This window comes from Bos indicus x Bos taurus, chromosome 10 (assembly GCF_003369695.1).
Source record: "Bos indicus x Bos taurus breed Angus x Brahman F1 hybrid chromosome 10, Bos_hybrid_MaternalHap_v2.0, whole genome shotgun sequence".
Lineage (NCBI taxonomy): Eukaryota > Metazoa > Chordata > Mammalia > Artiodactyla > Bovidae > Bos > Bos indicus x Bos taurus.
Genome location: NC_040085.1, coordinates 75,386,273 through 75,412,131, shown reverse-complemented (window position 1 = coordinate 75,412,131; position 25,859 = coordinate 75,386,273). Strand labels below are relative to the sequence as shown.

Here is a 25,859-nt window from a genome sequence, read left to right as displayed (position 1 = left end):
AACAATACCAACCAGTATTTCTCCCTCTCCTGCCCTCGCACCCTAGGTAACCACCATAATCTGAGCTTCAGAGTTATCATTACCCTTAATTTTCATATATTTATTTATTTATTGGCCATGATGCGTGGTATGTGGGTTCTTAGTTTCCAGACCAGGGATGGAACCCATGCCCCCGCAATGAAAGGACAAAGTCCTAACCACTGGACCACCAGCGAAGTCCATCATACATTTTTATGTTTGTTCAGTTCAGTTCAGTTCAGTTCAGTCGCTCAGTCGTGTCCGACTCTTTGCGACCCCATGAATCTCAGCACGCCAGGCCTCCCTGTCCATCACCAACTCCGTGAGTTCACTCAGACTCACGTCCATCGAGTCGGTGATGCCATCCAGCCATCTCATCCACTGTCGTCCCCTTCTCCTCCTGCCCTCAATCCCTCCCAGCATCAGAGTCTTTTCCAATGAGTCAACTCTTCGCATGAGGTGGCCAAAGTACTGGAGTTTCAGCTTTAGCATCATTCCTTCCAAAGAAATCCCAGGGCTGATCTCCTTCAGAATGGACTGGTTGGATCTCCTTGCAGTCCAAGGGACTCTCAAGAGTCTTTATGTATGTATGTACCCCTAAATCAAATACATATAATTTTCACATGCTTTCAACCATCTTATAAATATAGCACCATGATGTATGCATTCTACAATTTGCCTTTCTTCACCACATATTTTGATTATGAATTTGATCCATAATAATAAGTGATGCTTTATGTTAGTTTCAACATTGTGTAATATTCCACTATTTGGATATATCAAAATTTCCATTTCTAGTTTCCTGTTGATGGACAGTTAGCTGGTTTACAATTTTTCCAACCAAAAATTGCTCCTGTGAACATCCTTAAATACATCTCTTAATACAGATTTCAGCCCATTTCCCTGGGGTATAGGCCAGAGTGGAATTACAAGCTCAAAGGGTGTGTGCAGTTTCAACTATAATTCTACAAAGTGGTTGTACTAATTTATATCCCCACCAGCAGCAATAAATATACTTTTTACAGTTATGTCCTGCTGAGGTTAATTGAAAACTCTCCTTTAAAGCAGACTGAGTTCAAAGCATGCAGAAATTGAGTCAGAGGCCGATATTAATAGTTACTAACTTAAAAATCAATCCCACATGAGCATAGGACTGACTGTGTCTGATGTAGAAGGGGGCTTATCTGGATTAAGACAGTTTCAGGGATTTCTTTGAATCATGCCTGTTTTAATCTACATTACTTTCCTCTGATATTAAAAATGCTCATTGTAAACAAAATTATTTTAATAATTACTAAGACACATCTCATAGAAATGGAATATCCCCATAATGACCACCATTAACAGCATAACATATACCCCACCTCATTTTTCTAAACGTAAATCAACTTTTTTTTTTTGCACAAAGGGGATTACATATTTTGGTTTACATTTTACTTCTTTCTACTGTGTAATATTTCTTTAAAAGGAAAGAGACAATCTACATTTATCAAAAATTCTGTTATTCAGTAATTATATACTAAGCACAGAATGAAGTCTATAAAGATAATTAAGCAATGACACCATTAAGAGACTTCCATTCTAAAAGGAAAGAAACTCACAGCTGTAGGTCACAATAATGGCCCCCACTCACCAAGTATCCTCTATGACCTAGGCACTGTATTAGACCTTCAATGAATGTGGTAGGCAGAATAATGTTCAGTCGCTAAATCGTGTCCAACTCTTAAGCACCCGGACTGTAGCCCACCAGGCTCAGACTCTGTCCATGGGATTTCCTAGGCAAGAATACTGGAGTGGGTTGCCATTTCTTTCTCCAAAGCAGAATAATGCCTATGTCCTAATCCTAATGCTGCTATTAACTGCCATGCTATACATACTAATAACTAATACATGCTAATAACTGCCAAGTTATATGGCAAGGAGGAATTAAGGTTGCTAATCAGCCAACCTTAAAATAAGGAGAATGGTTTGGGCCCTCCTGGTGGGCCTGATGTCTTCAATCACAAGGGTCTTTAAGTGGGGAAGAGGGAAGCAGAAGAGTCAGAACCAGAGAGACGGCAGCATGAAAAAGCCCTAACCTGGCTTTGAAGGTGGAAAGGGGCTACAAGCCAAGGAATGCAGGCAGTTTCTAAAGGTAAGAAAATGGATTCTCCCCTAGAGCTTCCAGAAGGGAACTCAGCTCTGATGATTATTCAACCCACTGAGACCTGTGTCAGGCTTCAGACCCCAAAAAATTTGTGTTGCTTAAGCCTCTGGGTTTGTACTATTTGTTACAACAGGAAAAGGTATAGGAGTAGGAAGAGGTATAGGAGGCTAAGACTTCCCACTTCATCCTCCCGCCACCCTGAAACGTAGATGCTATGACTTCCACTAGACAAACTGGGGAACCAAGGACCCAAGAGGCTACATGACCAGCCCAGGCTCACGGTGGCACAGCCAGACCCAAACTTGGGTGTGTCTACCCCTGAAGGTTGTGCCCCACTGCCCTCCCTCTCTGGTCAGCCTGGAATCCAGGGCAGATGGGGACACACACTGCCCTGGGGGTAAGCAAAGCACAGGGGGCCGAGAGAACCCTCCTGGGGCGAGGCTGGGAGGACTGTGTGGAGGCTTTCGAATGATGGGCGGGATTTGGACAGAGATGAGGAGTGAAAGAGAGGTCAGGAAATACAGTTCAGCTCAGGGCAACCAAAGTCTGTATATCCCCATGTGGGGGCAGGGATATGCGGTGAGAGATAAGTTGGGGTACCTCGGAGAGGGCCTAATGCCATCCAATACGATAGCCACTAGCCACCTGTGGCTATTGACATTTTAAATCCATTACGATCAAGTTAAAAAGCCACTTCACCACAGTTTTATGCACCACATTTAACACTTCAATAGCAAAGAAGCAAACAAACAACACAAAACTCCCTTCAATAGCCAAGTGTCTAATACTGGACAGGACAGATATAGGACATATTCATCCCGGCCAAAAGGTCTGCTCCACAGCAACACTGACGAAGGGAAGTCGTTGGAGTCCTTGTTTCTGAGCCACTCAGGGGCACTGAGCACCTGGAGGGGGGCTCAGGTATATAACACTGTCCGCCTCACCATCTCACTTATTACTACTGTTGTGTCCTCTCCCTTGGGGCTTTGCAGAATTTCTCGAAAGACATAATTAATATGCCCCATATTTTGAACTCCCAGTGCTGTCTGATAGATGCTATCTAGTCCTAAAAATGAACCATTCTGGAAAAGTAAGTCCAGTTTTTCTCCACTGCCAACACTTAAAAAAAAAAAAAAAAAAACACCATTTGGCCTTTATCTAGTAGAATCAGATCAATGCTGCAGTGAGAAATAGTTTTTAATGGGAAGGGGCACAGACATTTATAGAGTATCTGTCAGGTTTCAAAGCACCTGACACATTATCTCGCAGAACCTCACTCTGTCCCTGTCCCCCCTGATGGTGGCGGGGTTTCTTCTGAGACTCCAGACTTTCTGAGTGGCTTTGTAGAGGCCACCCAGCTCCAGCTCCAGAAGAAAGAGGCTGAAATCAACAGAGGGGACGGCCGAAGTACACAGAGCTCCATACCTAATATGTCTGCCCAAGTTAAGATTAATTCGTGATCTAGCAATTGAGTTTAGAATGACATCAGGTGCAAAAGGAAGTCCAACTAATTGTTCTACTGACCTGTGTCGCTTGGGGTCTCCTTATGAGGCTATTGGGAGTGTTGGTGGAGATCCAGTTCTCTTACCCCCTCAGGGACTCAGGGTTCACGCACTGCACGTTTGGACAACGCTAACCCTGTTTGGCAGCCTCACAAGCAGCTCTGATCGATTTCCCATCCGCAGCTCAACCCTTGTCCTCTCCCAAACTGCTTCACGGTGACAAATGCAGCAGGAGGGGGCCTCCACACTGACATCACCCCCCCACCAGCAGCAGCGATGCCAAGAATTTGGCCGCTTAAACAATAGAACTCTATGTGGTCAGGAGAGAAAGGGTGCCCTGTACCTGCTAAGTGGGGGCCATGCTCCCCTTCCCAGCCTCTGCCATGGGGACTGAAGAAAGAGGCCGGAATGAAGGCAGGGATCAGCCAGAAACATGCCTTCCCCACCCCCACAGGCAAGTAAGGCTTCTGGCCCAAGCGTCAGCTAGTGAACCTTTCCGCTCCGCAGGGCTGGGAACTCAGATGTACAAGGTCGATCCCCCTGAGCAAGGAAGGTGCACGATGGCCCACAGAGGGCTCAGCTTTACAAATGAGCCCATTGGCCAGGAAGATGTAGGTATTTACGCCAGAGCCTCGGCTGGCTCAGGGTCTAACTAGACAAGAATTCAAACAAAAACCAATAATCACTCCCAACATAGTATTGCGGGTAGTTTCTAACTATGTACATCTGGAAAGGATGACAGGAGGGAGCAGAAGGAGACAAGAAAGGAGTCCCTACTCAGGGAATTTGTGTTCATCTGATATCATGTGCAAAGAACTGAATTAATCATAATCTTTGGCTATGATTTTTCCAGTGGTCATGTATGGATGTGAGAGTTGGACTATAAAGAAAGCTGAGTGCCGAAGAATTGATGCTTTTGAACTGTGGTGTTGGAGAAGACTCTTGAGAGTCCATTGAACGGCAAGGAGATCCAACCAGTCCATCCTAAAGGAGATCAATCCTGGGTGTTCATTGGAAGGACTGATGTTGAAGCTGAAACTCCAATAATTTGGCCACCTGATGCGAAGAGCTGACTCATTTGAAAAGACCCTGATGCTGGGAAAGATTGAGGGAAGGAGAAGAAGGGGACGACAGAGGATAAGATGGTTGGATGGCATTAGCAACTCAATGGACATGAGTTTGGGTAAACTCTGGGAGTTGGTGATGGACAGGGAGGCCTAGCATGCTGCGGTTCATGGGGTCGCAAAGAGTCGGACACGACTGAGCGGTTGAACTGGACTGAACCTGGTTCATGACACACTCAATATTGGCCTATGCAGGAGCCACACTTATTTTTTATACACCAGCTATTTTGATCTTTGCCAATGGACAAATAACTTCAAACTCACCTCACCTCCCTTCTCTGAAAAGGTAAAGTATTGATACTAACTTACACTAATATGATTTTCCCAGCCAATCCAATATCTGCCTCACCCTAACCTCCCCTGATCTTGTATACCTTGTTTTTCTTTTCATATAGTTTTCTTGCAGCTCTATGTATTCCTAAAAGTTTTTTCTTTGACTTTAGCTGTTTATAAATTTATAAAAGATGTCACATTGCATCTTTCATTGTATTTCTTTTACTTAATATCGTATTACTCAGAGGCATCCATATTTTTGCATGTCACTGTTGATCATTTGTTTTGACTGACTATAATTCTCCACCTTCCAACTGATGGCTTATTTGGCTCTTTCCAGGTTCGTGGTAGTGTGAACTCAGTTGCATATGTCTCCTTCTGGACATGAGTTTTTCTTGGGCGCGTACACCTAGAAGTGGAATCACCAGGCCGTAAGAAATGTGGACGTTTGGGACATTCACTTACAGCCCAATGGTTAAGACTCCAAGCTTTCACTGCCAAGGGCTCGGGTTCAGTCCCTGGATGGGGAACTAAAATCCCACAAGACAAGAGGGGTGGCCAAAAAAAATGCGCACCTTCAACTTTAGGACATAATACCAAAGTGCTTTCCATTTGCTTGGGTTTCCTAGAGTTTCTAAGACGATTGCTTCCTCTTCCTGTCTTCCTCATTTGTGCCAGCTCCATCAAAAGGTTTAAATCAGATTCTTGGCCTAACACCAGAGTAGCCTCTCAGCTAAATCCACCACGTGGAAAAAAGGGGGGGAAAAAGGCTCTTGTTCTGAATACAGATAATAAGAAGGGCATCTCTGCAGACACAAGGCCCCACCCTCATCCAGACACTGAGACAGGTTAGTCAAAGAGAAGGGAACTATCTACAAGCTGCTTCACATTTGGCAAATGCAAGATTTTTTTAAAAGGGTTTACATGGAGCCAAAGCTTGTTCCCCCATCCGAGTTTTGCTTGCTCAGTCTTTCCACCCCCACGCCTCCCATAACCACCACACACTTTAGGAACAAAAGCCTAAAATGGAAAAAAATAATAAATTGTGAAGTAACCGATTTCATTTAAGTGAGAGCAGGGAGTACAGCATGGATGTCACAGTACAGTCAAATTCATTTCAATAAATATGTACAGTACACTTTGCAGTGTGACCAGCACACTGACAAATAACATCTTTACTCTGCCCTCGAGAGGTTGTAAACTTGTTCACTTAACAAGACAAGATAATGGACGGAGTCCAAAGGGGCAAGTTAATGCTAAGAGGATGAAGATGTGGGTCTGATCTCAAGATGCTCACTGTAAAATTAGCCAAAGTTAAGAACACAAGTGAATCAGATATTGAAGCTGTGCAAAGGTAGAGAGTGATCAATTCTAACCAACTTGGAGAGTGATGCTAGAGCTAGGTTTCAAAGGAGGAGTTCTCGAGAGGAGAGAGGATAAAGAATACAGCTAAAAAAATTAAGAAATCCAATTTTTCTTCTATTTCTCAAACTTCTTAAAATCTATTCCCTGCCTCCAGTCCTGTATCAAGAAAATGGAACCTGTGAATCACTGATAAACACGCATTATCTGGGGACTTGCCTGGTGGCCCAGTGCTTAAGACTCTGCTCCCAGTACAGGGGGCAAGGATCCAATCCTGATTGGGGAACGAAGATTCGGCATGCCACTCAGGGAGGCCGACATAAATAAATAAATAAAATGTTAAAGCACGCATCATCTACATTTGTTTGTTCATTCCACAGGTGCCAGGCCCTGTGCTGAGTTCTGGGGGATACACCCATGGACAAGCTGGGCACGAACCTGCCTTCACCCAGCTCCCAGTCTGCAGAACAGATGGAGGTTTAGACAAAGACAGGCAGTGGCTTGGCTTGGCCGTCAGACTCCATGGGCCTGAGAGAGCCCCTCCCCCATCTAACCCTCCCCAGAAACATTTTCAGTAAATTGTGCAGGATTAAACAAATGGCTGCCTCCTCCATAATTAAAAAGCTCCTGACCAGCATCCCAGGTAGCCATGTGGCCACTCAGAGCCGAGAGACCAAGAAATCAGGTGCTTCCTATATAATAGCCTCCAATCTGATACCTGATAGCTGCTGGGAGCCAGAGTCAAACAAATGTCAGGCATTTTATGAAGGCAGGAAGCAAATAAGGGGGCAAGGATTGGAGTCTAGGCCTCAAGGGAGCTCAATTAGTGAGCCAGAAAAGTTAAACCGAAAGGGCATGCTCTGGGTTTCCTAGAAAGCCAGCTGGAAAAGATGCCAATCCCTAAGCCTCTGTCACTCAAAAGATTAACAGAAGAGACCCAGGGATGCCCAAGGGAACACTGCAACAGCCAGATGTTTCTGCTCCTCTCATGACACTGCTGCCCACAACCAGGACCGCATTTCTGACGCCACCAAGAAGCCACAGAAGAGAACTGCAGGCTTCCGGAATAGGTTGAAACTCAAGGCATCACCCTTTAGCGATGCAGACACAAAAAAATCTTGTTAATAGTGCTTTCTTACAGACAGACTCGCCTGATGCCCATTTCACAGGAATGGCACCGCTAGTCGGATGAACACTTCCTGCAGCTGCTTGGTGGTGTGAAAAGCACACAAGCCCACAACGTGCACATCCATATATACTGGGACGTGGCTCCCACCGCTACGCATGCACCATGTTCCAAGCAAGGCTTTTACCCTCCTGAGTCTCACTTTCAAAATGACACTAAAAAGACCCACCTTCTTGCTCTTATAAACATAAGTGATCATGGAAAGTGCCCGGCCCAAGAATTCATAAATGCGGGCTCTTACTGGGGTCTATAAATGCATCCAGGTCAACACAGCAGCTTTCCCTTGGTACTTTCTAAATGTGTGTGTGTGTATGTGTTTGTGTCTGTGTGACAGAGAGACAGAGAAAAGGAGAAAGAGAGAGAAAAAAATTCGGCTGGAACACACAGAGGCCTATTTACACTTCCTATTTGTGTTCCACCATTTCTATCAAATTAATAAACTAAAGAAGCCCGAGGGAAAACTAACCCATGTCTCTGTTTTCCCTTGAAGTCCCTAGCTTTCCCCTAAGAGCTGCTTCCTCCAGTTTCAGGAGGCAAGGAAGGAGAGCCATATGGCTTGAGACCCTAGACTCGCCCAGCAACAAACGAGCCCCCCACCATTTGTCTCCGGGCCTCTCATGTGGGCGGGCATCCAGCTTTCAGTCGGGTGCTCTGGTCTGCGTCTCTGTCTTGACTGTTCCTAATTATTGGAGGGAACGCCGTGGCTCTCCTGACCTCGGAGTTTAAAAGCTGCGAGTCCTAATATCAAACCAAGCAGCTTCATTTAAAAGGCATCCTCATCTGCATCCATAAAAGTCACTCCCGGAGCCCTGGCTTGCCCCAGCTTCGGGAATGCCTGCTGTCGAGGATTTATGACACGCCCTGGCTCTAATCGGCCGCACTTTAACTGCTGCTGTTGCACATCTGGTCATAAAAGCAAGGGCCGGCCCAACATGGGGACAAACACTTTTCTTTCCTAAGTGGCTGCAAATCTGATCTCACAGTGATAGCCAGGCTCAGATGTAATCAGCCAGCATCTGGGCAGTCATTAAGGCTTGTCAAGCTTTGCGAGGCTTTTCCCACACACACGACAGATATAAAGATGATTCTCACGGAGCGAGCGCTAGGAAGAAAGAACAAGCAATCTGAACAGGTGGCAATGGGCTAGGCCAAACGATATCCAGAAAAGCACAAGCTGGTTAAGGAGCCAATCTTTTCACAAAGATACTAGCTACTTCCACATGGACTCCCCTGCTGCCTGGAGAAGGCAGGCAGCTATCTCTACAGACAACTGCCCTGACATAAGGTAATTCTTGGCCAGAGATCCTCTAGTCATCCTTGTTGTTTAGTCACTAAGTCGTGTCTGACTCTTTTGTAACTCCGTGGACCGTAGCCCGCCAGGCTCCTCTGTCCATGGAATTATCCAGGCAAGAATCCTGGAGTGGGTTGCCATTTCCCTCTCCAGGGGATCTTCCCAACCCAGGGATAGAACTCATGCCTCCTGCTTGGCAGGCCGGAGTCGTTACCACTGAACCACCTGGGAAGCCCCATCCTCTGGATAAGTTTGGTCAAATGAACCAGTGGGTGGTTTAAGAGTACACTTTTTAAGGTAGTAGAATCCTTCATTAGACAACTGGGTTATATGGGAGCAAGAATCTAGCCCAGAAAGGAACACAATGTTGTCGGTTCCGGATGTTTTACAATGCCCTGGACAGCCTGCCCTGTGCGCAGAATTGGCACGTTTCACATCGTTCAGGAACTCCAATCAGACCAAGGTTCAACAAGTAGTGCAACCTCCCGGGCGGAACGCAAGGAAAGAGCTCCTCGAACACTGCCAGTTCCTCTCCACCAGCTCTCCACAGCCCCCCATCTCCACTCCTCCTCTGCGGCTGTGCCCAGCAGGAGGGAGCATTAAAATTATCTGCTGTGGGTTTTACGAGCAGCGATCGCTTTTTAAAACAACAACAACACAAGGTCCTTGTGTGGCTCTCCGGTAACCTAAAACCCTGGAGGCAGAGCTGCTCTCCCCCCAACGGCCCCCCGCCCCTGCCGCCGCCGACGCCTCCTGCCAAGAACGCCAGCGCTCTGGGACCGCGCGCGGGGTGAGCCCACCGAGCAGCCCTGCTTGAGCGGAGAGCCAGGAGGCACCTCGGATGCAGGAGGCACCTCTAAGGGTCTTGGAGCAAAATGCCCCGAGAGGAGAGATGGGGAAAGAGAACTCACCAGTGACAGTAGGGGGAGAGGGGGAGGAGGGGGAAGGCAGAGTCGGTGCTGCAAGAAAGAAGGGGTAGGGCGGGGGGGAACAATGGGAGAAATTTTAATTTCAGCAACTTCGCCAAGAAGCCCACCGGCGACGGGGTAGTAGGTGGGGGGTGGAGGGGGCACAGGTTCTAATACCTCCCTCTCCGGTCCCCAAGGGATGAAGGCCAGCGACCTGAGGTCTCCTTCCGCAGGTGGGCGCGCGGCTGGGGGCACACTTACCCTGGGGCCGGTGGTGCGGTGGTCGTGAGCCGGGGACAGCTGCACTAACGCCAGCAGCAAGTGGGGCGTGAGCAGGCGGGCGCAGCGCGCGGGCAGCATGGTGCCAGGCCGGTCCGGGCAGCGGGCTGCGGGCAGGGGTGGCGGGCTTCACGGAGCGCACGGCCGCGCCGGCCTTCCTGCCTTCCTTCCCACCCCGGGGGACCCTGGCGACGGCGGGCGGCGGCAGCGCGGGATCGCGGAGGCTGCAGCCGAAGCGCGCGCTCATGAACCGCCCCGAGAGCGGAGCTGAGCGCTAGCGTGTGCTCTGCGCGCGGCGCTCTCCGCTCGGCTGGGCCGCGGCGGCAGCAGGTTGGATGCCAGAGCCCGGGCCATGGGAATTCCCGTTATAAACCCCCGGGAGGGGCGGGGCGGAGCCCGGCGGCCCTGGCTGACTGGCCGAGAGGCCCGTGGCAGCCGCCCCTCGGGCAGGTGAAAGCCAATGGGAGAGAGGAAAGAGGGGCGGCTCGCGACCGTCCCCACCGAGGAGCGACACTCGGTGGCTCGGCCGAGTGGGATCTAGGAGAGACCGGCATAACGAGGAACTTTATCTTGGCCCTTCGGTCCAGAAAAGTGTCCGAGAGCTCCAGCAGCCTGAACATACCAGAATGCCCGCCCGCTAATGATCACACCTTAAGCTTGTTTAGTTTTCAGTAAGTGAGTTGTCACATCAGCCGGATGAAATAGGTAGGGAAAACACTCCTAGCCCCGTTTTCTCAGATGAGGGTAAGGGCACAGGAGGGGCTGACAAATCTGCTTCCCGGCTGCACCAACACCAAGAACAGCTGGGAAATCGCCAGGTCACCAGCGTTAGGAGTGGGACTTGGGCGCATTCGCTGCTTGCAGACAAAGTAACACATTAAGTTCTACAGCAGCGGCCCGGGAGCAGTGTCAGGGAGAGAGAGGAAGCTCCTGCTGGGCATCTCCTTGCTGGGGAGGGCCCCTGTGGGTATGAGATGATGCCAACCCATGGTCCGGTGGTGGATACAGGATTAGAACCCAGGTGTCCTGGCTCCCTGCCTGAACTAGAAGGCCAACAGGCAGTTTCTCTGTGGCCCAGGAGCCCTGGCAGGAGAGGTCAGAGGGGACGTGGTCTCCTGACCGGGGAAAGAAAGAGGAAAAAGCACTGATAGGAGGGGGAATCTGTGGATGAAGAGACCCCAGAGATGGGTCAGAGGAGGCAGGGAGACCTCTCTTGAGTGCCGGTAGGATGTTAGAAGGCTCTGCCCAGGACAATCCCCAGGAGTTCATCTTGGGAATGGTCACAGACACATCACACCAGCCCTTCAAAGGAGCGAGAAGGTCCACTGCATTCAACCTAAGAGAACCATGGTTTACCTTCATAAGTGGAACACAACCCTTAGTGTTTATTTTCTTTTGTATGGACCACTCACTTGAAGGCGAGGGGTTCTTTAACCACGCTGGAAGCAGCGCCAGGGCTTAACTCCTCTCCCTGTGAGCTTAAGAGGTCCTGACAAAGGTTAACTCTGCTCCCTCACAGCCTCTCTCCTGGGTTGCGTTAACAAGCTTCCCCACCCAACTCCTGCATTCAGTTTTGCCCACCCGGCTTGCCTGCCACCTAGCCTCTACCCAGCAGCCAGTCACCCTTCTAAAACTCAAACCTGAATCGTCACTCTCTGCTTAAAAGGCTTCAACTCTCCCCAGTGTCATCAGATCAAAAAGCCCTGACTGGATGTTAGAACAATTATAAAGTACTGATGGTTTCAAACAAAAATGAGAAACTGCTCTAAGAGAATTGTCTGTCTTCCTCTGCTGGGAAATAGCGGGAAATAGTTAATGCTCTCTGGAGCCTGTCGGCATGGGTTCAAATCCTGGGTCTGCCACCTAGTGGTATAACCTTGTACAAGTCACTTTGCTTATCTGAGGTGCTGCTTTCCCTTCTGTAAAATGGGAATAAAAATAGTTCCCACCTCATGAGTAGTTGTCAGGATTGAAGGAGATGGAATATATAAGTTCCTTAGAATGACTGTGTTATGAATATCACAACCGGGCACCTGAAGAGGGCAGTACAAATGCCTCATCTCATTTTACCCTCTGAATGATCCTATGAAGTCGACAGAGAGATCCAGCTTTACAGGTAAGTAAAGCAGATATCCCATGCGATTGGGACTTGCCTGGCCTCGTTTGGCTGGTAAACGACAGCAAACATTCAAGCACAGGTTTTCAGAGTCTAATTCTGCCTCCATCATCTGATAACTGCGATGTCCATTCACACAGAGTTCGACAGTTCCTGTGTGCTTCCTGGGAATTTTTTCAGTGGCCTGCAAGGGAGCTGAGATTCTGAGCTTCACTGAGTTTCAGTGAAAAGCGTGGAAACAGCAAGGGTCAGCCTTTCCTGGAAACAGCCCTTGTGATCTGGCATCCTGGGAATTTGCCCAGCTGGACTTGTCCGTTTCTCCCATGCCTCATGAAGCACGTACATCAATTTCCCTGTGCCTGCCTAAGTGCCCCTCCATCAGGGGCTCCCCAGGATGAGAATGTCACCATCAGGCTCAGCAGTGCGGTAGGTTTGTCCTGACTCTACCACCTTACCACATGCACCCATCAAGCTGGTCAACTTCTTTCTGTTGCTGGAATTATTGAGAAATCTACTGGAGTAAGTGAATATGCTTGAGATGGCCCCCCAGTATCTGGCAGCACAAAGTGCGGAGGGAAAAGACACTGCAATAGTCCTTTCCATCTGTAACACCACAGGCTGCTCTCTAGCCAGAAAGCTTGTTTCCAAGTGGTCGCTGGTCCAAAAGTCTACATTATTCTGGATTTCAACCATATAGCTTAGTTTAAAATATGAGCAACTGCTTTCCAGTTACTTTGCTCAGCAAAGTAATTTTGCTTTCCCTCCGGTTGGCATGGGAGGCCTTTTGTAACCATGGCTATCATTCAAACGATGCATTTTCTTCTCCCAACTCCTCCCAAGCCCAGAGAAGGTTAGAAATTCCAGAGAACTACTAGTCCCAAACATCGTCTCTCTGCCAGGCTCAATCGTCTGATCCAAGCAAAAGTGAAATTGACAAGTTCCTTCTTTCCCTGGAGGCCAAGCTTACGGTCCAAAAATAAATCTAGCTCTCCTGGCATCTGGTCTGTCCAGTTTCAGCCTTGCTTCTTGTCCTGTGGGACTTCTGTTTGCAAGGGGATATTTCAGTGAGGAAAAATAATACTTTATATCCCATGTTGAGGTCTGAGAGCTTCAAATATTTATTAGCAACTAGGAACGCCCATTTCAAATATATGTTTCTGTACAGGCCAGGAGTCTTGTCTCATATTCAGAATAGATTCTTTCTATTCATTTTAACAAGCACTTTGATGCATCTCTTTCTATGCCTAACACAATGCTCATTATAAAAAGGATCTTTGAATGCATACCCTGCCCTCTGAAAGGTTATAATCTAAGACACAGCAGACAGAGACCTGGAGAATATATTTAAGAATAAAGACTGCAGTGTGTTTTGGGGACTCAGAGAGCAGAGACCTACTAAAAACCTAATGGCAGGGAATGTTTCAGAAAGGTAGGTCTTTAATGCTGCTTTGGAGAAAGGTGCTTCTGTAATATAAATACACCTTGATTTATACTTGCTTCACGTGTGATACTACTACCAACAGAGAAAGGTGAGTGGTGTCTAAGGTTCAGGACTCTTTTCAAATATACGACGGAGATCAGAAACCTGGAACATCAAGAATCCTGGGCTCTGTTTCTAGATTTGTGACAGACTTGCTGAAAAACTTAGCATTGGGCTGAGATAGTTATTATTATTTCCATTATGCAGGTGAGATTGACCCACAGAAGGTAATCTTACCACAGTCAGTCCTTACACTTTAAATATACATGACAACTGATAACACACACAAAAGTAAATAGGTGAGGTAATGGATGTGTTAATTAACTCGATGGGCAGAATCCTTTCATAAAATGTGTATATTACATTGTACACTTTACATATCTTACAATTTTACTTGTCATTTATACCTTAATAAAGCTGAAAAATATATATACATGACAAAAATAGTTTAGAATGACAAAAATTTAGATTATCTCTTTTGGACACAAACTCCCTTCAAGGTCTAGGGTAGCTCTCTCTAACCCAGGCTTCTTCTATTTGTCTATTTGTCAGCTTGTCTATTTGTAACAAGCAACTTCTCCCTCATAATCCAAGATGCCTGCTCAATCTCCAGGCATCACATTTGTCTTCCAGCCCACAGGGAGGAAAAAGGGGGAAAGAAGAGCATGCCCCTCTCTTTAAAGATAACTCCCAGAAGTCACAGTCACCATATCTCATCGGTTAAAACCTAGTGACCTGACCACACTTAGCCACAAATAAGGCTAAAAAAATTTGTTATTAATTTAAGGTGGCCACACGTGTCCAGTTGAAAATCAGAGTTTATGTTACCAAGGAAGGAGAAAACCCTGGGACAAAAATAGAAGTAGAAGCCATCATCATTATCATATCTTGAGTTGCCAAATGAAAGAACCATGGACAATGCAATGTAGTCCAGAATGTTTAGCTGTGGCTTTCCTCTAGCTCTGCACATCTAGCTCCCTCATGCTCAAAACATTAATGGCCTAAGGGCCAGACACCCAGACTCTCGATGCCACAAAAATTTACTTCTGGTATTTCCCTCTCTTAGGCACCTTCAAGTGGGAGGATCTGAGAACATACTTGGATGAGGCTCAAGCCACACAGTGCCAGAGTGGCAAGAAAGAAGCCCCCTGACGAGACGAGCAGTCAATTAGGACCACTGGGAAGAATGCCATCTTTGTGAAAATATTCTGGGCAACCGCCTGTATTCTTCTGTTTCTGTTTCTTTCCCTCCCGCATCCACCTACAGGGAAATCTCTTTTCACCTGGTTACTTTTCTGTGACCTGGATTCAAAATGACTAAGAGAGCAATAACACAAAGACTTTAATACATACTCTCACATTTACTCCACAAGGTAGGTACCATCGTTTTCCCTGTTTTACTAATGAAGAAGTAGAAACTTGGGGAGGTTACATAACTCAGCCGGAAACAAATAGCAGAATCAGAACTTGAGCCCAGTCCATCAAGAGCTGAATTTTTTGCTAAGCACTTTTTCTACATGATCTTATACCCTCAGACTGAGCATATGAGGTCAGTATTATTAGTCCCATTGTTCAGATGAAGAACTGAGGCTTAACCAACAAAGATTACCTTACCAAGGCACACCAAAAGTTTTGGCATCCTCTGGATCTAGAGGTTGTCATAGTGAAATAAATCAGAGAAAGACAAATTTTTTATGGCATCGCTTACATGCAGAATTGAAAAAGAAATGATACAAATGAATTTATTAACGAAACAGAACAGACTCATAGACTTAGAGAACAAACTTATTACAGTTACCAGAGGAGAAGGATGGGGGTGGAGGGAAGGGATAGTTAGGGAGTTTGGGAATGAAATATACACACTACTATATTTAAAATTGATAACCAACAAAGGCCTACTTTATAGCACAGGGAATTCTGCTCAGTATTACATAACAACCTAAATGGGAAAAGAATTTAAAAAGGAATAGATAAATGTGTATGTATAACTGAATCAACTATACATTGATATAAAGTAAAAAGTTTTTAAAAATAAAAAATAAAGTTTTCACATCGTCTTAAATCTCTCAGTCCTAGGAGTCAGAGCACATGCTGTATTTGCACATACTCTTTTGTGTATTACTGAAAGTTAACTCCTATTTCCATGTGTATGAATTCTCCCCACTTACCTGCTTTATCTTTCATTTGCCAGCTTTATTGGTCTGTATGGTTCACGTGGGATCCCCTTAGACAAGGAGCCTTTCCCATCTATAGGCTCATAATCACCATGCATGGGTGCTCCAGAGAAAGCATTGTCAAGAGGATACCACAGAGACTGTTTGTTTGTTTGTTTCTGATCATCACTGTTTGTTTCTGATTCATGAGCACAGAGACATACCAATCAAATTTTGTTGCATCCCTACTATGTGCCAGGCACTGCACTAGGCACTGTCATACAGCAAGCACAAAGAAAGAAGGCAACTGACCTCAAGGACCTTACACTTTAGTGGGAAGACAGACACTAAACAACAAATTATCAGTAATTAACTCACTAGTCACAAGTGCCCAGAGTACCTGCAAAGATGTACAGGGTATTTGCTGCTGCTGCTGCTTCCATCGTGTCCGATTCTGTGCGACCCCATAAACGGCAGCCCACCAGGCTCTGCCGTCCCTGGGATTCTCCAGGGTATTTGAGGAGTTATTAAAAAGGGCACCTAACTCAGTCTTGAGAGTCCACTTAAAATATGATGTTTAAGTTTAGATTTAAAGGATGTCTGGTTTAATCAGTACAAAGATTGGAGGAGGGGAGCATTCTGGGCATAGCAAACAGCATGTGCAAAGGCACTGAGGCAGGAGAAACATAGCAATAAATTTTCAATCAACTGGATCACTCATCCTTTTAACTCTCAGTATCCCAGGAAAAATAGTTATCATCATTCACAATCTGGTCTGGTGGATTCATTTTATATTTTTAAGTCATTTTACAAACAATTTACAAAAGTAAGAATAGTGTATAAGCTATTTATTCCATAAGCTATTCATTGCTATGCAACAACGTACTCTTTGTTTGAACAGTTTAAAGCAACAAAGATTATCTCATAGTTTCTATGGGTCAGGTGTTTAGGAGGGGCTCAGCTGGGTGGTTCTGGCTCAGGGTCTCTGAGGTCACAGTCAGGTCCAGTGTCATAGACATGCAAGCTGTGCAGTCATGAAAAGTCCCACATTTAGCTTAAGACTCTGCAATTGCTGAATTTAAATTTATAAAAATTTTTGAAAACAGAACCATCCATTTTCACTTTACACTGGACCCCAGCAATTATGTAGCTGGTTCTCACTGCAGTTGACCTAGCAGCCAGGGTTACAGTCATCTAAGGCTGAAGGACCCACCTCCAAGTTCACTCCCATGGTTGTTAGCAGGCCTCCGTCTTCATTGGTTGTTGGCAGGATACCTCCATTTTTCTCCACATGGGTCTTCACAAGATAGCTGGCTTCTCCTGAGAGCAAGTGATCAGTGAAAGAGCCCAGATGGAAGCCACAGTCTTTGAGTAATAACCTTTTCTTGGGCTCCAAAATCACTGTGACTGCAACCATAAAATTAAAAGACACTTGCTCCTTGGAAGAAAAGCAATGACAAACCTAGATAGCATATTAAAAAGCAGAGACAATACTTTACCTACAAACATTTGTATAGTCAAAGCTATGTTTTTTCCAGTAGTCATGTATGGATATGAGGGCTGGACAATAAAAAAAAGGCTGAGTGTCGGAGAACTGATGCCTTCAAACTGTAGTGCTGGAGAAGACACTTGGGAGTCCCTTGGACAGCAAGATCAAACCAATCCTAAAGGAAATAAACCCTGAATATTCATTGGAAGGACTGATGCTGAAGCTGAAGCTTCACTACTTTGGCCATCTGATGCGAAGAGCCAATGCATTGGAAAAGATCGTGATGCTGGGCAAGATTGAAGGCAGGAGGAGAAGGGAATGACAGAGGACGAAATGGTTGGATGGTATCACCGACTCAATGGACATGAGTTTGAGCGAGCTCTGGAAGATGGTGAAGGACAGGAAAGCCTGGCGTACTGCAGTCCACAGGGTTGCAAAAAGACGACTGAGAAACTGAACACCAGGGCTTCCCTGGTGGTCTAGTGATTAAGAATCCACCTGCCAATGCAGGGGACACGGGTTCGATCCCTGGTCCAGGAAGATCCCACATCACTCGTTCGGGAAGATCCCACAAGCTCCCACACGGGACCAAATAAATCCAGACACCACAACTACTGAGCCTGCTCTCTAGAGCCCGCAAGCTGCAACTACTGAAGCCCATGAACCCTAGAGCCTGTGCTCCACAACAAAAGAAGCCACTGCAATGGAGACCTATGCACCCCAATGAAGAGTAGCTCCCACTTGCTGCACTAGAGAAAGCCCATGCAGCAACGAAGGACCCAGTGGAGACAAAACTAAACTACTCAAATAAATAAATAAAATTTTTAAAAGATTATAAAAAATAAATATAATAAACCCAAATTTGGGGAGCGCCAATGGTCCAATGGTTAGCTCTGTGCCCTTTCACTGCCAAAGGCCAGGTTCAGTCCCTGGTCTGGGAAATAATATGCCACGTGATGCAAAGGACAGCCAAAAAATAAAAATTAAAAATAAACCCCAAACCATAACATACTTGAAACAGACAACAAACTTTGATGAAACCATCCACTGATCAAATGTCATGATCCTGGAACTTATTCACCTGGAATACTGATTCCAGAACTCAAATATATCTCTAATTGGTCTAGTTTATCAATCCTTATGGTTCTTCTGTTTACATTTGCACCATCAAGACAGAACTTTTGAAAGCTTTGGTGGCTCATAATTTTGTTGAAGAGAGTACGGCCATCTTCTTCGCTCTGTAATTGCAAAACATTTCTATCTGTAGATTTATAAACATAATTTAAAATCTTCAATCCAGTTAATATTTTCATTTCTACGTCATCTATTTCCTCTTTGTGTGCACATCTGCCTTCAAAATTTGTCTGTTTACAAACCATTCCAAGTAAATTTTGGTGCACAAAAATCTAAAAGATAAATGAATATTACCATATGTCTTTTTTGCAAAATAGGAAAGTTCAGCCTCTTGTCATAAAATATTGGGTAATTAAGTCTTTCTTGTTGAGCAATAACTGGGTGAAAATATCACATTTCCTTTTTGTCCTTAAAAGTTTGAGAAAAACCATCTAGGTTTTTGAGTTTGAGAAAATTCAGTTGAGTTTGAGGAAAAACATCTCGGATATTATCATCTAAAGATTCATAGGCTAAGATTTCTCTTCCATAACCAACTTCACTGTCATCATTTGCTTATATTCTAGAATGCTACTCCCTCTTTGCATTTGTCTTCTGACTTATGTAATAATTTGAAACCTCTTCCTCTATCATTTTTTTCTTGTTGCCTATATAAGTAGAAAATGAAAAATTCAGAATATCCAACTGTATCCAATGAAAGCTAAACATAGACCACAAAGATGGTGTCCCCAGTTTTCTTTTATATCTTCTTGGAAAATGATATTACACTTCAGGTACTGAATTAAGAAACCTGAAGGATGATAAAATTTGGATGGTTTATGACATTATTCCATCATTCTTCTAGATAATTCTGTTGCTCTTCAGTTTTCATACTGTTTTTTAGTCTTTTTCAGCATAGTTGGGAATAATTGGTGAGTAACTGTGAAGAAGGCTGAGCGCCGAAGAATTGATGCTTTTGAACTGTGGTGTTGGAGAAGACTCTTGAGAGTCCCTTGGACTGCAAGGAGATCCAACCAGTCCATTCTGAAGGAGATCAGCCCTGGGATTTCTTTGGAAGGAATGATGCTAAAGCTGAAATTCCAGTACTTTGGCCACCTCATGCAAAGAGTTGACTCATTGGAAAAGACTCTGATGCTGGGAGGGATTGGGGGCAAGAGGAGAAGGGGACGACAGAGGATGAGATGGCTGGATGGCATCACTGACTTGTTGGACGTGAGTCTCAGTGAACTCTGGGAGTTGGTGATGGAGAGCGAGGCCTGGCATGCTGCGATTCATGGGGTCGCAAAGAGTCAGACACAACTGAGCGACTGAACTGAACTGAACTGAATGGTAAAATAATTCCTAGGATGACAAAATAACACAATGTTTCAAGACATAAGAAAAAATTAGATCATTAAGATCTCATAACATATCTTACATTTACAAAACAATACACACGTACCCATATCATAATTGTGAGATTGAATGAGTTTTATTCTATCTTTAAAGTGAAGTCGCTCAGTCGTGTCCGACTCTTTGAGACCCCATGGACTGTAGCCTATCAGGCTCCTCCGTCCATGGGATTTTCCAGGCAAGAGTGCTGGAGTGGATTGCCATTTCCTTCTCCAGGGGATCTTCCCGACCCAGGAATCGAACCCAGGTCTCCCACATTGCAGGCAGACGTTTTACCATCTGAGCCACCAAGGAAGCCCATCTTTTAAAAATTCTATCTTTAAAAAATAAGTCAATTTATTTTGTGCCTTGGAAGACACCTTAAAAAGAATGAAAGTCGAGAAATACCTTTAAATATTTGTTTATTTTTGGCTATGTCAGGTTGCGGCACACAGGCTCTCCAGCTTGAGGCGCTAAAGGGCTCAGTAGTTACAGCACGCATGCTTCGTTGCTCTGTGGCATGTGGGATCTTAGTTCCCTGACCAGGGATCAAAAGCCCTATCCCCTGCATTGGAAGGTAGATTCTTAACCACTGGACCACCAGGAAAGTCCCTCAAAAAATATCTTTATAAGAAAGCTATTTACAAGAAATGCTTTATAAAAAGATACAAGTGCTTTAAAAAATCAACAAAATTAGGTCCAATGGAGCCTGGATGGTATTAACACAAGTAACCTAGCAGATCTGGGAGCGGTGGCACCAGCGACAGGACCTGTAGCAGACACTATTCACGCCCCATCCACATCCCCCAGATTTCTGCCCAGGCTTCCTCTGGCTATGGGTGCTAGCTCATTCTTTGCAGAGAGCAGCTGGAAGCTTCTGGAAAATAATACCCCTACCTCCCGACCAAGTGAAACCCTCAACCAATTCGGAACCAGGATTAGTGGGTAGATTTCCCAACTTCCTCACCCCCCAGCAAGACAATTCTGAGGTGTGTTCCATAATCTCTCAGTGGGCCCCCAACAGGATTAAGCCCCAGTTGCTTTCTCATTAATGAATCATTAGCTGGCATTCTTCCTTTCCCTATTGTACTCCCCCACTCCCTTACTGTGCTTCCTTGGATCACCTCCAAATAAACTATGTGCACTGAAATTCCTTGTTTTAGAATCTGCCATTGAGGGGAGGACAAAAAAAAAGAATATGCTGTCAGGAGAATCTAAACCAAGACACAAGTTGAAGCCACATCACGATAAAGCAGCTTCAGCTCCAAACATCAATCATAGGGCTCTTCTTGTTCTACCTGGAGGCCTCACTCACAACAGAGCAGAGTGAGCGGATGCAAGCAAGCCAAACAGAGAGGAGACTAGTTAATGATGGTAGACTGCAGTTTAGGAGAAAGAATGCTTTTAGAGGTCATTAAAATAAGGAGCTGTCTAAAATCATCAGAAATGCTTTCTCCATTTAACAAAACGTTGGAATGGATTCCCAGGGTGGCAGATGGACAGTCTGATCTCATTTAAGAAACTGCCTGAGGCAGTGGAATCGTCCTGAGTGTGGAGATGGAGGACTTGGATTCCAATCCAGGCCTCTCTGAATTCAATTGCAGTACCTACTGAAGAGGGATCACAAACTCTTCATAAAGTTGCTGGGAGTAATAAATAAAACCATGCGTTGTAGGAGAATGCAGGGGAATTATTTTCCAGAGCATTTACCAAGGTATTTAATAATCTGCCACTAGCTTGGGGTGCAGACAGGGACAGACACCCATCTTAAAACAGAGAGCCTTGTTCCAGAAAAGTCACTCCAGTCCCTTTGAAAGTGAGACTACAGTGAAAGTGTTAGTCGCTCAGTCGTGTCTGACTCTTTGTGATCCCGTGGACTGTAGACTGCCAGGCTCCTCTGTCCATGGAATTCTCCAGGCAAGACTACTGGAGTAGGTTGCCATGCCTTTCTCCAGGGGATCTTCCTGACCCAGGGACTGAACCTGTGTCTCCTGCATCGCAGGCAGATTCTCCACCATCTGAACCACCAGGGAAGTCATGTAAATGAGGGGTCGGTAGGCCTTGGCGTCCTGGGGAAAAAAGAGTACAGCAAGCTCCTTTTTTGTGCTATAAACAGTTTTGCTCCTTTAGAGGAATCTGGCCACTGGAGAGGCAGAGGGACTCTGGTTCTACATCTGAGCAGTGGCATGGCTGGGGCCTTCCTAATTCACTACCTTCCTGGAGATGTTTCCATCCTGGGAGGGCTGTGTAAGAAAATTGGGACACATGGAGAGCTGGGCCCCAGAGCTCAGGTTTAAGAGGAGGCCCGTGGATTCCATGTGGCTATGGTGGGGAGAAGCCACCAGCCCATCTGAGCATCTGCACCAGCAGCAAGATTAGAAGGCAATTCAGGGACTTGCCTGGTGGTCCAGTGGCTAAGACCCCATGCTTCCAATGCAGGGGGCCCAGGTTTGATCCCTAGTCAGGGAACTAGATCCCACATGCCTCAACTAAGAGTTCACCTGCGGCAACTAAAGATCCCACATGCCGCAGCTAAGACCTGGAAAAGCCAAATAAGTAAGTACATAAATATAAAAACTTTTTAAAAAAGAAGACAATTCATCCTCCGTCCTCACCTAGACCATCTTTTCTCTTCTTCCACAAGTCAGTTGACCTCTTCCTTCCACTGAGGTTAACTGTGACAGTGTAGCTAGAGTGACAAAACTGTCCAACCATAAGAAGAAATAAATATCAATCTAGTGGGTTTTTCCACTTTACATGTATATGCATTTTTTCCTTATTATCTCTCTTTGGCTGCACTCGGACTTCTCATTGCCACGGCTTCTCTTGTCGCAGAGCGTGGGCTCTCGGGCTCGTGGGCTTCAGTAGTTGCGGTTCACAGGCTCTAGAGAGTGGGCTCAGTAGTTGTGGCACATGGGCTTAGTTGTCACACAACGTGTGGAACCTTCCTGGACCAGGGATCAAACCCATGTCCCCTGCCTTGGTAGGTGGATTCTTTACCATTGAATCCCATATATGCATTTTAATGGCTTCTATTTATTGTTTGCCATATACCAAGCACTTTACAAATATCTTATTTCATCTTCATGCAACCTTACTACCCCTGATAAAATTCCCGTACTTCAGAAGAGGGAACTGAAACTCAGACAGGCTGAGACACTTTCCTGCTACAGCCTCAGTAGCAAAGCTGCTTTCCAACCTGACCACATCTGACCCCAAAGCCTGTGTTCCTCACCACTAGCCTGTGTTGGAAGAACTGGACAGCCAGGTGGAGCTTTTCCTACAAGGCAGCCTTTAGACCTTGTGATCTCCATGGGACCTGGGTCCAAAGCTAATGGTGCAATCAGGGGTGGTGGCCTCTGCACAAAGTGGCACTCAGAAAGGGGCTGGAGAGCCTCCACAGAAAGGTCTGCAGAGCCACAGCCTCCTCCATCATGAACTGCCTGCAATTACACCAGGCCTTGCACCCAGCCATGGAGGCACCCTGCCCCTCGGCCAGGAACACTCCCTGACTGTCCACAAGGTCACTGCAATCGGCCTCAGTCTCCCGAATTTCATCCTCCCAGCAGCCCACCGCCTCCTGTGGTCCTGTGTCTGTGCTGCTGCATAATGCCTCTCAAGTGGGCACATCTCTCTCTGACCAAGTAGACCACAAATATCTCAAGGTTAGGGTCCATACTTCCATTTTCTGGCTTCTCCACCCTTCCCCCTAAGGTCAAAATCCATGCTCACTCACACCATTAAATAGACCATTTAAATGGTCAGATAACATTGAGGTAAAGGGCTATGGGTCAGCCAACTTGAAAAAATTTGAAAATTAACTAGGATGAAATGTAGATTAAGGAGAAATTATTTGCTATTACTGTTTTCCCATGTGAGAGGTGTATTTTCATTAAGAACATGTAAAAACTCCTTGGACATATTTAATCCCCAGTTTTGTGCCTTTAGCAGATGTCTTGCACAATTAGACATCTGTGCAAAGACAGAAAAACTTGTATTTGAAGGCACATATTAGAGGCAGGAAATATAACAGTTAAGAGTCCCAATTTGAGAGTTAGACAAACTTTGGTTCAAATTCCATCTCTGTGACTTGCTGGCTAACCACAGAGAAGTCATTCCACTTCTCTGAGTTTCAGATTCCTCATTTGTGAAATTGTAATTAAAAGTGCCTTCCTTGTTCACACCCATTAGGATGGCCATTATTGTAAAAAAATAAAAATACATTAAAAACAGAAAATGAGCATCGACAAAAATGTGGAGAAATCATTGCTGGTAGAAAGGCACAAGGACGTAAGTGTGCTGTTTACACAGTGGTGTAAAACAGGGTGCCGGCTCCTTCAAAAGCTAAACACAGAATTACCATACGACCCAGCAATTCCACTTCTGGGCATATTCCCCCAAAAATTGAAAGCAAGGACTTGAACAGATATTTGTACACCTATGTTCAGAGTAGCTTTGTTCACAGTAGTCAGAAGATGTGAACAGCCCAAGGTCCATCAACATATGAGTGGAAAAACAAAATGTGGTATGTATATACAGTGGAAGATTACTCTACTTTAAAAATGTAAGAGATTCTGACACAAGCTACAGCGTGGGTAAACCTTGAAGACATTGTGCTAAGTGAAATGAGCTGGACACAAAAGGACACACACCAGATGATTCCACTTACATGAAGTACCTAGGATGGTCAAATTCATGGACAGAAAATAGAACCGCTGTTGCCAGGGACTGGAGGAAGGAAAAAAAATGGGGAATTATTGTTAAATGAGTACAGAGTTTCAGTTTTGGAGATGAGTGATGGTAATGGCTGCACAAGGTGAATATACTTAAATGCAACTGAACTATATACCTAAAAATGGTCAAAATGGTCAATTTTATATATAAAGGAATATAATACAGTCACAGAACAGAATGAAATCCTGGGACTTCCCTGGTGGTCCAGTGGTTAAGAATCTGCCTGCCAATGCAAGAGACACAGGTTCAATTCCTGGTCCAGGAAGCCTCTGCATGCCACAGGGCAACTAAACCCTTATACCACAACTACGAGCCTGTGCTCCAGGGCCACGAGCCATAACTACTGAGCTCTCATGCTTCAACTACTGAAGCCTGCTCTCCCTGGAGCCCCGTGCTCCACAAGAGAAGCCTCCACAACGAGAGGCCCGAGCGCAGCAACAAAGACCGAGAGCAGTCAAAAATAAATAAATAAATGTTTTTTTTTAAAAAAGAATGAAATCTTGATGTATGGGGACAACCTGGAAGGACTTTGAGGGCTTTATGCTAAGTGAAATAAGTCAGGCAGAAAAAAGACAAATATCATATGATTTCACTTATATGCAGAATCTAAAAGAAAGCAGTAACAACAAAGCCAAGCTTATAGATACAGAGAATAGGCTGGTGGTTGCCAAGAATGCGGGGTTGGGAGTGAGTACATGGGTGCTGGGCTATGCTGTACTTAGTCGCTCAGTCGTGTCCATGGACTGTAGCCCACCAGGCTCCTCTGTCCATGGATTCTCCAGGCAAGAATAATGGAGTGGGTTGCCATGCCCTCCTCCAGGGCACCTTCCCAACCCAGGGGTCAAACCCAGGTATCCCACACTGCAGGCAGATTCTTTACTGTCTGAGCCACCAGGGAAGAGCAAGAATATTGGAGTGGGTAGCCTATCCCTTCTCCAGGGAATCTTCCCAACCCAGGAATCGAACTGGAGTTTCCTGCACTGCAGGTGGATTCTTCACCAGCTGAACTACTAGGGAAGCCCAGAGTAAATGGGTAAGTGGAGTCAAAAGATTAAAAACCTCCAGATATAAAAAAATTAATAAGTTATGAGGATGTAATGTACAGCATGGTGACTATAGTTAATATTAGTGTATTATATATTGTTAATATAAGTTAATGTACTGTATATTCAAAAGGTACTAAGAAAGTTAAAAGTTCTCATTACAAGAAAAATGTTAATTAGACTTGCGGTGTGATCATTTCATAATACATACAAATATCAAATCAATATGCTGTACACCTGAAACTATTATAAT

At 45.3% G+C, this 25,859-nt stretch overlaps 1 protein-coding gene across 5 annotated transcripts in view; it reads right to left on the bottom strand.

The window, feature by feature from the left end:
- Positions 1–10,437, bottom strand: part of SMOC1 (SPARC related modular calcium binding 1) — a 146,097-nt gene extending 135,660 nt beyond the window's left edge. For all 5 annotated transcript variants that reach the window (XM_027552279.1, XM_027552280.1, XM_027552283.1 and 2 more), the window contains exon 1: positions 10,072–10,437. In XM_027552279.1, coding sequence (XP_027408080.1) covers positions 10,072–10,170 — 99 coding nt within the window. In that variant the 5' untranslated portion in view covers positions 10,171–10,437. The remainder of the gene's footprint in view (positions 1–10,071) is intronic.
- Between the last annotated feature and the right edge of the window lie 15,422 nt (positions 10,438–25,859).